This window comes from Embiotoca jacksoni, unplaced genomic scaffold (assembly GCF_022577435.1).
Source record: "Embiotoca jacksoni isolate LCO1_2020_lvr unplaced genomic scaffold, fEmbJac1.0.p SCAF_42, whole genome shotgun sequence".
NCBI lineage: Eukaryota > Metazoa > Chordata > Actinopteri > Embiotocidae > Embiotoca > Embiotoca jacksoni.
Window position 1 is genome coordinate 473,198 of NW_027185395.1, and position 13,279 is coordinate 486,476.

Sequence of the window (13,279 nt, forward strand, 5' to 3'; positions counted from 1 at the left end):
GTCCTAAAACCAGGTCACTGACTATAAAATGTGGAGAAACCAAACCATGAATGGCAGGAAAAATACTGACTTTTTGGTTCTCATGATGAGTGTAGCAAAGGAGAGACTCTGGTGGCGCTCGTCGTGGTGTAATGGCTGTTGGGCCAGGAGGAGACTGTAGTCCAACACATTTAGCCTGCGGAGGAAGTGTGTGTCGATTTCAACCTGCTGCAGGAGCCAGGGGCGCTGACGGTCTGCACACATTCACAGAATATGTATTCATGTACAGAAGTACATGCACTGCTATAATATTCAGTAAATCTCCTTATATCATAACAAAAACATGACAAAATCAGGATTAACTTTTATTAGAATGACATTTCATTTCTTTGCACATAGAACAGTGTTATGAACAATATACTAACTGCACTAGTTTGCTCCACTAACTACTAATGCACAGTTGCATATGACCTGCAGCATATTGTATAAAAACATCCTTACCCAGAGTGATGAATTGGCCTTCAAAGTTTAGGTCTTTGAGAACTACAATGATCTGGCTTCCCTCTGGTGCCGGCTCTGTCCAGCGACTCACCTCACAGCCCTTAATATCATACCTGGCAACACAAAACACACATGAAACCACACAAACATGCTACAGTGGTACTAATACTACTCGTGCTATAAATGTCTAGCACAGGTAATCCAAAATTACCTGGCATTGATTCGATCATCTGGATAAAACACACTTTGCATAACAATGAAGTATTTCTGCAAAGGACAAGTGAAACAAAATGTTATTTTTAATGTTTGTAACATCCTCTAATTCTAGTTAAGAAAAATGATAAAATGTGATCTGTACCTTCTGTCTGCACGGTATCTGTATCCTGTGAACACCTTAAAAAAAAAGATGTCTCTTATTCCAATTACATAAATTTGTATCTTAATCTCTTATAATATAGCTATGGAAAACATATCTAAACATCCAGCAGACAAAGAGTAACATTAGCATTTACTGTAGTCATGTTTCCAGCCACTTGATGAATATAAGTGCAATGTTTTGATCAGTCTGCCTCATAAATTTACTTTGTTTCTGTGTCACTTCCTCCACTCACCATAAATCCCCAGTCTCCCTGCCTGGTCTCCAATCTGCCATGCCCATCTTACCTGATTCCCGTTACCACAGACTGCATATAAAAGTCTGTTACCCAATCTGCCCCAGTTGCAACCACCCTGCAACCAACTCCATTATACTTCCTAATCTTGACAATTTGTCATTTTGTCCCTTAAATATGTCTGTTAGGGATGTAAGATGTTGATGGGTCATTGACCGCATCATGTGGAGTTGTCAGTGCAGTGTGTGTTTGACACTGCATTACAAAACGATGCTAAGGAAACTTTGAACGAAAGGTTCAAAATGTCTGCAGGCTTGTTTTCTGAACACCCGACGCCATCGGCCCTCGGTCCTGAAGACCTGACGGCATCAGCCCCGGGGTCCTGAAGACCTGCGCCGTCCAGCTGGCTGAGGTCCTACAACACCTCTTCAACCTGAGCCTGAAGCAGGAGGAGGTCCCGGTGCTGTGGAAGACATCCTGCCTGGTTCCAGTCCCCAAGAAGAAGACTCCATCTGGCCTCAACGACTATCGACCGGTTGCCCTCACATCTCATGTGATGAAGGTGCTGGAGAGGCTGGTCTTGGCCCACCTCAGACCGCTGGTGAAATCTTCTCTGGACCCTCTGCAATTTGTGTACCAGCCTCATGTTGGAGTGGACGACGCCATCATCTACCTGCTGCAACGAGCTCAGTCTCACCTGGATGGAACCGGTGACTCTGTGAGAATCACTTTCTTTGATTTCTCCAGTGCATTCAACACCATCCAACCACTGCTGCTGAGTGAGAAGCTGCGGGTGGTGGGGGTGGACACGTCCACCGTCTCCTGGATCACTGACTACCTGACAGGCAGACCACAGTTTGTCCGTCTGGGCAGTGTGCTGTCTGATACGGTGGTCAGTGGTATTGGAGCTCCTCAGGGAACTGTTCTGTCTCCTTCCTGTTCACCTTCTACACAACTGACTTCCAGTACAACTTAGAGTCAAGACATCTGCAGAAGTTCTCTGATGACTCTGCAGTGGACGGTGTATAAGGGATGGACGGGAGGAGGAGTCAGTGGACGGTGTATAAGGGATGGACGGGAGGACGAGTACAGGGCAGTAGTGGAGGACTTTGTGGAGTGGGCTGGTAGAAATCACCTCCTCCTGAACGTGGCCAAGACCAGAGAGATGGTGGTCGACTTCAGGAGGAAACTGCTGAGAGTTCTGGGAGAGGAGGTGGACATGGTGGAGGAGTACAAGTACCTGGTGTCTCCATGACAACAGACTGAACTGGAAGACCAACATCAACGTTGTCTACAAGAAGGGGATGAGTCGACTCTTTTTCTTGAGGAAACTTTGATCCTTCAATGTGTGCAGCAAGATATTGGAGATGTTCTACCATCTGTTGTGGCCAGTGAACTGTACTTCTAGTAGTCTGCTGGGGGGGAGAGGTAGATCATTCCTGATACAGGAGATCATTCCAGATACAGGAGATCATTCCTGATACAGGAGATCATTCCTGATACAGGAGATAATTCCAGATACAGGAGATCATTCCTCATACAGGAGATCATTCCTGATACAGGAGATCATTCCAGATACTGGAGATCATTCCAGATACAGGAGATCGTTCCTGATACTGGAGATCATTCCAGATACAGGAGATCGTTCCTAATACAGGAGATCATTCCAGATACAGGAGATCATTCCAGATACAGGAGATCATTCCTGATACAGAAGATCATTCCAGATACAGGAGATCATTCCAGATATAGGAGATCATTCCAGGTACAGGAGATCATTCCTGATACAGGAGATCATTCCTGATACAGGAGATCATTCCTGATAAAGGAGATCATTCCAGATACATGAGATCATTCCTGATAAAGGAGATCATTCCAGATACAGGAGCTCATTCCAGATACAGGAGATCATTCCTGATACAGGAGATCATTCCTGATACAAGAGATCATTCCAGATACAGGAGATAATTCCAGATACAGGAGCTCATTCCAGATACAGGAGATCATTCCTGATACAGGAGATCATTCCAGATATTGGAGATCATTCCAGATACAGGAGATCATTCCTGATACAAGAGATCATTCCAGATACAGGAGATAATTCCAGATACAGGAGATCATTCCTAATACAGGAGATCATTCCAGACACAGGAGATCATTCCAGATACTGGAGATCATTCCTGATACTGGAGATCATTCCAGATACAGGAGATCATTCCTGATACTGGAGATCATTCCAGATACATGAGATCATTCCAGATACAGGAGATCGTTCCTAATGCAGGAGATCATTCCAGATACAGGAGATCATTCCAGATACAGGAGATCGTTCCTAATACAGGAGATCATTCCAGATACAGGAGATCATTCCAGATACAGGAGATCGTTCCCAATGCAGGACATCATTCCTGATACAGGAGATCATTCCAGATACAGGAGATCATTCCTAATGCAGGAGATCATTCCAGATACAGGAGATCATTCCAAATGCAGGAGATCATTCCAGATACAGGAGATCGTTCCTAATGCAGGAGATCATTCCAGATACAGGAGATCATTCCAGATACAGGAGATCGTTCCTAATACAGGAGATCATTCCAGATACAGGAGATCATTCCAGATACAGGAGATCATTCCTAATGCAGGAGATCATTCCAGATACAGGAGATCATTCCAAATGCAGGAGATCATTCCAGATACAGGAGATCATTCCTGATAAAGGAGATCATTCCTGATAAAGGAGATCATTCCAGATACAGGAGATCATTCCTAATGCAGGAGATCATTCCAGATACAGGAGATCATTCCTGATAAAGGAGATCATTCCAGACACAGGAGATCATTCCAGATACTGGAGATCATTCCTGATACTGGAGATCATTCCAGATACAGGAGATCATTCCTGATACTGGAGATCATTCCAGATACATGAGATCATTCCTGATACTGGAGATCATTCCTGATACTGGAGATCATTCCAGATACAGGAGATCGTTCCTAATGCAGGAGATCATTCCAGATACAGGAGATCATTCCAGATACAGGAGATCGTTCCTAATGCAGGAGATCATTCCAGATGCAGGAGATCATTCCAGATACAGGAGATCGTTCCTAATACAGGAGATCATTCCAGATACAGGAGATCATTCCAGATACAGGAGATCGTTCCTAATGCAGGAGATCATTCCTGATACAGGAGATCATTCCAGATACAGGAGATCATTCCTAATGCAGGAGATCATTCCAGATACAGGAGATCATTCATAATGCAGGAGATCATTCCAGATACAGGAGATCATTCCAGATATAGGAGATCATTCCAGATACAGGAGATCATTCCTGATACAGGAGATCATTCCAGATATAGGAGATCATTCCAGATACAGGAGATCATTCCAGGTACAGGAGATCATTTCTGATACAGGAGATCATTCCAGATACAGGAGATCATTCCTGATACAGGAGATCATTCCAGATACAGGAGATCATTCCTGATAAAGGAGATCATTCCAGATACAGGAGATCATTCCTGATAAAGGAGATCATTCCAGATACAGGAGATCATTCCTGATAAAGGAGATCATTCCAGATACAGGAGATCATTCCTGATACAGGAGATCATTCCTGATAAAGGAGATCATTCCTGCCCCCTGCAATAAGACTTTACAATTTATCACCTGTGGTCAAATCCATCACCTAACAATAACACTGTTGGTTGTATGTTTGCTGCTTAAATCTTTGCACTATTGTTTAGTTAGTTTCATTGAATATTAATATTTTTTTATTGTATATATTGTGGATTTTCATATTTAATAATTAATATTTTTTACTCTGTTATTTTTATTTCTTTACCTGTGTCTATAATGCTGCTGTTGCGAAAAAAAATTTCCCTTTGTGGGATTAATAAAGTAACTATCTATCTACCGTCCTAGAACTACTCCCCTCTATACTCACACCCACCACCCCTGCTCTACCCCTTTAACATTTAATCTAATATGATTTGTGTCTACATACTTTGGCAACGTTATCTTTGCTCAAAGACATAAATTCATACATGCAACACACGACCACCAATATCATTCCTTCACCGCCAAATTCAGTATCTACCCTACTAGTATGACCTCGTATGACTTGTTGACCAGGCAATGAACCCTCGGCAACCTACTTCTCCTGGACCCATGGATGGACTTCAGCTGCTAGTAGATCTTTATTGGACAAAACTGATCAAAAGTTGCATAAGGCTTAGCAGGAATTGTGAGCCTTAATTTAAGGTACGCCAAAAATACAAACAATTCATACCATAAAACCCAGTGGACAGATCCTCTCAAATTTGGTAAGCAAAATCTCTCTATAGTGTCATCCCTCAGTCTATTTTTTTCATTTGTTTGTATATATGTAAGTAGTGTGTGCATTACCTAAGAACTTGACCAGCAGGGAATGCGGGTATGTCCTCAGATGCTCCATGTAGATCTTCAGGTTAGCCAGAAGGAATTTGATTTCCCTCTTGTTCTGGGTCTTCAAAAATAGGCGTTTATCGTTTCTAGAAGTCCAAAAGCGACAAGTAAGTCGATGTTTTTCTATCATACAACAACCCAAAGTTTGACCCTTTCATGAAAAACAATGAAACGTTATTTCGATTTTACATCCTGTCTATTATTTAGATGTCCATCCCCTTGCTTTCAAACACATTTGTGATTTTACATGTGTAAGTTGACTTTTAGTCATTTCTGGGTAAGGTGTTAAGGGATAAGGTTCCAGTTGAGGTTCGGGTTAAGGTTATGTTTAGAGTTGGAATCATAATGGTTCGAGATAGATTTAGCACTTGGCAAATGGTAAATGATTCATCATTTCATCAAAATCATTTCATCTCTCGTGGAAACACTGGAACAGTGAGTGTGAGTGAGTAAACGGTTGACGGAGGGTGACTCACGTCAGGAAGAAGTCAGCCTTGCTCTTAGAGTTGCTGATGAATTGAAGGTAGCAGTTTTCAGAGCAGAGCGACTGCTGATACTCCTGCTCTGTTATTCCTAAAGAGCTACGCAGGCTGGCGAACACCGGGCCTGCAAATGTCTCCATTGTAAAATCCTATATATACAAAACAAAATCAGATTTTATTACGATAATTCATTTGACTGCTGTTAGTTCTTGAGTTACACACATGCACCTACCTTATGAATCTGTGTGACCTCTAATGTGAAATCATCATCTGACAGTTCATTCTAGGGCAGGAGAGAGAACACAGATGTTACTGAGAACAAGAGGGCCTGAACGTTTATTACCAAAGCTCAATAATCGGTTACATATACACGACTGTTTTAGGCCACGGATGGTTTGTTCTCAACCTCACGGAGTCCGTATGGGATTACATGAAGTGATAGATGACAGGGAGACAGACTAATTCTCAAAAGAACTGGGGCAAGTTCACCAAAGATGATGGAACAACCAACCTGCCAAGCACGCCGGAAAAAACTGTGAGTGTCCCTGGAGAACTGATGCTGTACTGATGAGTGAAAACAGCTGGCTTCGAGGCATGGACTCTACACATCCTCATTAGTTGATGAGTCTGATGACCAAACTTCTTCCAGCTCATCTCACAGATGCTCAAATAGAAAATCTGAACTTCTTCAACATCTCATGGTATTAACAACTCAAGCACAGACTAGTCATGAACAATGTGTTCAACTGAATGTGCATTATTCTAAAGAATAAAGCCACGAAGGGGTCTAATTGGTCTGCAACAACATTTAGGGAGGTGATATGTGTCAAACTAGTGTCTACATGAATGTTTGGTTCCAAAGTTTACCAGCAGTATTTTACCCAAAGCACCTTCCATCGCTCCATCAGCATGTCTTCCCCCGGTGTCATCACTTCCTCAGGCAAACTGTGCTCATGCACCCAGCTGTCCACGTGACTGAGCTGAAGTATGGAAACACATCATCCATGTGTACATACTGACACAAACTGACCTCTTACAGAACGGGGTAACTACTCTCCCTTTCTTCAAAAGTACAGTGGGTACGGAAAGTATTCAGACCCCTTTACATTTTTCACTCTTTGTTTCATTGCAGCCATTTGCTAAAATCAAAAAAGTTCATTTTATTTCTCATTAATGTACACTCAGCACCCCATCTTGACAGAAAAAAACAGAAATGTAGAAATTTGTGCAAATTTATTAAAAAAGAAAAACTGAAATATCACATGGTCATAAGTATTCAGACCCTTTGCTGTGACACTCATATTTAACTCATATGCTGTCCATTTCTTCTGATCCTCCTTGAGATGGTTCTACTCCTTCATTGGAGTCCAGCTGTGTTTAATTAAACTGATTGGACTTGATTAGGAAAGGCACACACCTGTCTATATAAGACCTTACAGCTCACAGTGCATGTCAGAGCAAATGAGAATCATGAGGTCGAAGGAACTGTCCAAGGAGCTCAGAGACAGAATTGTGGCAAGGCACAGATCTGGCCAAGTTTACAAAACAATTTCTGCAGCACTCAAGGTTCCTAAGAGCACAGTGGCCTCCATAATCCTTAAATGGAAGAAGTTTGGGACGACCAGAACTCTTCCTAGACCTGGCCGTCCAGCCAAACTGAGCAATCGTGGGAGAAGAGCCTTGGTGAGAGAGGTAAAGAAGAACCCAAAGATCACTGTGGCTGAGCTCCAGAGATGCAGTAGGGAGATGGGAGAAAGTTCCACAAAGTCAACTATCACTGCAGCCCTCCACCAGTCGGGGCTTTATGGCAGAGTGGCCCGACGGAAGCCTCTCCTCAGTGCAAGACATATGAAAGCCCGCATAGAGTTTGACAAAAAACACATGAAGGACTCCCAGACTATGAGAAATAAGATTCTCTGGTCTGAGACCAAGATTGAACCTTTTGGCGTTAATTCTAAGCGGTATGTGTGGAGAAAACCAGGCACTGCTCATCACCTGCCCAATACAATCCCAACAGTGAAACATGGTGGTGGCAGCATCATGCTATGGGGGTGTTTTTCAGCTGCAGGGACAGGACGACCGGTTACAATTGAAGGAAAGATGAATGCGGCCAAGTACAGAGATATCCTGGAAGAAAACCTCTTCCAGAGTGCTCTGGACCTCAGACTGGGCCAAAGGTTCACCTTCCAACAAGACAATGACCCTAAGCACACAGCTAAAATAACAAAGGAGTGGCTTCGGAACAACTCTGTGACCATTCTTGACTGGCCCAGCCAGAGCCCTGACCTAAACCCAATTGAGCATCTCTGGAGAGACCTGAAAATGGCTGTCCACCAACGTTCACCATCCAACCTGACGGAACTGGAGAGGATCTGCAAGGAAGAATGGCAGAGGATCCCCAAATCCAGGTGTGAAAAGCTTGTTGCATCATTCCCAAGAAGACTCATGGCTGTACGAGCTCAAAAGGGTGCTTCTACTCAATACTGAGCAAAGGGTCTGAATACTTATGACCATGTGATATTTCAGTTTTTCTTATTTAATAAATTTGCACAAATTTCTACATTTCTGTTTTTTTCTGTCAAGATGGGGTGCTGAGTGTACATTAATGAGAAATAAAATGAACTTTTTTGATTTTAGCAAATGGCTGCAATGAAACAAAGAGTGAAAAATTTAAAGGGGTCTGAATACTTTCCGTACCCACTGTATATGATTATTATTTCTAGTTCATGGGTTTAGCTGCCTATGTGACAGTCAATGCTGACATGTACATCAAGAATTATATTACTAGGAATTCTTGACCCCTTTTGAAGACACTAAACAGCCCAATGGCCTTTTTCCTTGTTTAAAAGACTACACCAAGGTTTTGTGTACATAAAATGGAGGAAAAGTAGCAATAGTGATATTGCAACACTGTTCAACCAAGTTCTATTTTATTTGTTTTATATTTTTTGGGATCATTGGTGACAAGGAGGCTCCTATAAAGGAGGCTCCTATAAAAATAAAAATATAAAAATAAAATAAAATAAAATAGAACTTGGTTGAACACAGCTGCAGATCATTTTGACCCTAGGACAACGGGAGAGTTAAGGTGGGATGGGGAAATGGAAATCAATGGAAATTTGTATAAATAGTTGCTGCTTTTTTACATATGCATATCCAGTGTCATAATAAAAACAAATGTTGAAAGGCAATTATTCAGCTTTCTGTCTTTAATAACTGGACCCTTATTATGATGCAATGAGTGTGACATATTTAATATATGTAAAAAGGAAATAAATGTCTGCAAGCTACTGCATGCTCAATGTAAAAGGTATGTGAGTGCCTGTGTGTCATGTTTTTGAAACTCTGTGGATACAACACAACAGACAGGGCTGTCATACATCAACCTGCTGAGTCAGCAGAGCGTATTTGACTGGGATTAGGGTTAAGCAGTAGTGCATTGCTGTGTGTAGAACTGCCCTGTGACTGTTCATTCAGCAGCAGCACAGTGGACACTGCATACCACTCTGGTTTAAGGTCTTGTTTGGTGTGTGTGTGTGTGTGTGTGGGGGGGGGGGGGGGGGGGGGGGGTAGCGGTGCGGTTTTTGCATTTAAACCAGATTGAGGAAAAGAACTGTTGCAATTACCAACTGGTGCTTGTTTTATCATATGTTCTTACCAGATGTAATTAGAGTAATTATAATTACAGCTCAGTCAAATAGGATAAAAGTGAGACTTTAGTTGCAGGTTTTATGGCTGTGAGAAACTGACCACAAAATTATTTTTTTTTAAGGTCATAACCGTATATGTGTAAATGTAATATTTTTACCTTATGTGGTAGTCCAAAAAAAAAATCTGCCTTTCACAATCTGAAAAAGAAAGCTACATTTGGTCCATTTCTCCTGAAACAAAGAGGACTCGTGGGGTCTTTTATACCAAGCAGGCTAAACTACTTCACTGCTCATCTATGGAATCTAACAAATGCACTACATATTTTAAGGTCTTTTTTCCTGTCAGTTTTAGTGCTGATTTAACATTTTGTTATTAGTCCTTTAGACATACCTGCATCAGCCTATTTGTCTGACATGTGCCAGGTTCCAGACTACAAAATGTTTGTCTCTTATAAGATGGTCAATGTGTTAGATCAGGTGATTATTGAGGCATAAATTCTTGTCTCTTGGTTTGGCTAAGAGAGATAACAGGGTACAAGTTGGTCCCCAACCAATCGGATGTGAGTGTCTTTCCTGGCTTGTGTGACGTAATGAGCAGGAAGGTGTCAGAGATCGATTACTGGAAACAAGAATGTAAAAAAAAAATGGTGTCTAAAGTAGTGTACATGATGCTGGCTGTCTTGTGTTCAAAAAAGAAAAAAAAAAGATTTTGGTTTGCATTAGGAGGACATGCATGTGTATTGCCATGTTGTGCATGTAAGATCAAAATCACAGGACATATAAGGCAAGAGAAGGTTAGAAATTATTTTCTAAGCTAGTCTTTTTGTCAGGATGTGGGAACGTGTCCAGGAACACGTCAACTATGAGACACCACATGGGATAAAACCATTGACCATTGTCAGTCCTAACGTCAAATGTCTATTAGGTTGAGCTATTATTGTATAGTTTGGACCCAGCATTAGTCAAATACCCCAAAATGACAAGTGAAAGCACCCTCTAGTGGCCATAGTATATATGATGAGAGCTAAGGAGGAAGTCAGATGGTAATAGGGAGAGGTCAGGGTAGACGGATGGGTCAACGAAACATTTGATTTTGACATTGGACACCACTGTTCATTCATTGTTCTAAATCAGTGGTTCTCAATCTTTTTTGGGCCAGCTCCCCCTGGCCATACTATGTTTTACAAAGCATGCGTGGTCCTCCCAGGTTACGTGGAAGAGCGGATTGATGGTATGTGATCTGACGTCTCGCCAATGTGCCAGAGATTTTGGCCAAGTTGCACAATTCTGTTACCCAACAGCAAACAGAAAAGTGAGTGTATTGTCTTATCCTGACTGCAATTTATATAACTGCATCACAGCTCTTTGGGTCAAAAGCGTCACTGCAAGCCAAGAAAAATCATTTCTGAGCCCAGATGAATGACCAGGAAAACAGGTCTCAGCATCAAAAAACATAGAGCGGTGGGACTTCCAAAAAAAATCTTAAAAAAGGCAGTCCTACTATTTTCACTGAGTCTGTTCTTACATAATTTCAGGAAAAGACCGCTTCACCCACAAACCACAGGCTGATTGCCTGCACCATGCTCTGCTTCCACTACCACCTACAAATGCCCCCCATGGTAGCTCACCTGCACCATTATAAGACAAGAAAATTGGTTTTAAAGCTGCTTTAGGAAGAGGGCCAGCTTATTTGCTACATGCTAACTGCAGCAGCAACACAGGCAGCAGATAGTGAGCCTGAAGGTGTGACTCCAGTAGAGGAGTGACCGTGGAGGTGAACGATTTCATTAGCTGGTCCTGCCCAAATACCAGTGAACTGGTGATGAGTGTTTAGTTTTTCTTGTTGTTTTTCTTGTTTTCTTTTTTGATCGAGGGTATTGATGTTTTAAAATGAGCATGCTTGCGTTCTTTTAAAAATTTCATTTTTTTGCACTGTTCGTATTTGTATTTGATCGACAAGGCAACTTCAGCTCATTGAGTGTTGATGGTTAATGGATGTTGACCAGATATTTTTGTTTACTACAGCTCACAACCTTTTTCCCCTATCATCCACTGCCCATTGACATGTTGCTTCAGTATGGCCTTGAACTCTCATGAACAGCTGCTCTGCAATTGTAGGTTAACTGAAGACCACCCTCGACCTGACTACTACCTTCAACAACTCTGTTATCCCCGACCCTGACTGATAAGAACCTCGGAGACACTCCACAGTCAACTCTCTCTTACTGCCAACATCACTGCAACAACACGTTCCTGTAGATACATGCTGCACAACATCAGGAGAAGACGTCCTCTTCTCACTCAGAAGGAGGTGCAGGTTCTGGTCCAGGTTCTGGTCCAGGCTCTGGTCCAGATTCTGGTTCAGGTTCTGGTCCAGGCTCTGGTCCAGGTTCTGGTCATCTCACGTCTGGACTACTGTAACTCTCTCCTGGCAGGTCTACCTGTTAGTACCATCTGACCTCTGCAGCTCATCCAGAATGCAGCAGCTCGACTGGTCTTTAACCTCCTAGATTCACTCACACTACTCCGCTCCTCCTCCTCCTCCTCCTCTGTCCTGGCTCCTAAATGGTAGAATGAGCTCCCCACCGACATCAGGACAGCAGAAACTTTGAACATCTTCCACCACAAACTAAAAACACACCACCTCCTCCTCCTCCTCCTCTTCCTCCTTCACCTTGAATAGTAGAACTTTAGTATCTTAAAATAGAACTTACTGATAGAACTTTATAGTTTGGCTTTCTTGAAGAAATTGTATTTTCTTGATTCTTGTTGTTCTGGTTTTGTACCCTCATGGTTGAAATTAACTTACTGTAAGTCGCTTTGGATAAAAGAGTCAGAAAAATGAAATGTAATAATGTAATGTAATGAAATGTAAAGATAAAAGTTGGTGTCTCTTCAAATTCATATGGAACAATAAGCATCAGTAGGTGAAGGGTCACACCGATGACATAACCGTCCTGTACATCTTCTATTTTGTTCTGAGCCATTCCTGGGTTGTTTTAGAGGTGTGTCTGGGTCTTTGTGCTGTTGGAGGACTCATGAGTGACTGAGACAGAGCTTTCTGACAACGGGCAGCACTTTTCGCTCCAGAATGACAGATGTTCTTGACATTTCGTGGCGCCCTGCACAGATTTGAAGTTCCTGTGCAAGACTCAGCAAAACAGCCCTAAAGCATCGTGTCCTCCATTTCTCACAGTAGGTATGGTGATCTTTTTGTTCTTGGAAAACTTTATCTTTCTAATGTGAACACAGAGCTGATTTAACTCACCACAAAAGCTCCAGTTTTGCCTCATCTGTCCAGAGAACATTCTCCCAGAAACATTGTAGTTTGTCAATATACATTTAAGCAAATTCCTGTCTGTTTTTCTCCTTTCAACTGTGGAGTCCTGCTGGGTCTTCTTCCATGGAGCCCATTGACGTGGCACTGATCTGATGATCTTGGAGTTCAGTAGAAGTTTCCTTTCACTCTTTGTTTACCATCCACACCATCTTTCTGTTCAATCCGGGGTCGATTTCCTTCATGAAAAGGAGGTTGAAGGATGTTGACTACAGTCCCATGGACCTTACACTTCTTCATAATATTTTCTAATATTTGTTTGCTG

At 42.1% G+C, this 13,279-nt stretch overlaps 1 protein-coding gene across 2 annotated transcripts in view; it reads right to left on the reverse strand.

Annotated features, from left to right (window-relative positions):
* The window catches only part of pip5kl1 (phosphatidylinositol-4-phosphate 5-kinase-like 1), a 28,035-nt gene that overhangs the window by 3,739 nt on the left and 11,017 nt on the right, over positions 1 to 13,279 (reverse strand). For both annotated transcript variants that reach the window (XM_069168995.1, XM_069168996.1), the window contains exons 3-9: positions 6,260 to 6,310; positions 6,022 to 6,176; positions 5,507 to 5,631; positions 839 to 873; positions 692 to 747; positions 481 to 593; positions 71 to 233 (exon numbers count right to left, since the gene is read on the reverse strand). In XM_069168995.1, the coding sequence (XP_069025096.1) occupies positions 71 to 233; positions 481 to 593; positions 692 to 747; positions 839 to 873; positions 5,507 to 5,631; positions 6,022 to 6,176; positions 6,260 to 6,310 (698 nt within the window). The remainder of the gene's footprint in view (positions 1 to 70; positions 234 to 480; positions 594 to 691; positions 748 to 838; positions 874 to 5,506; positions 5,632 to 6,021; positions 6,177 to 6,259; positions 6,311 to 13,279) is intronic.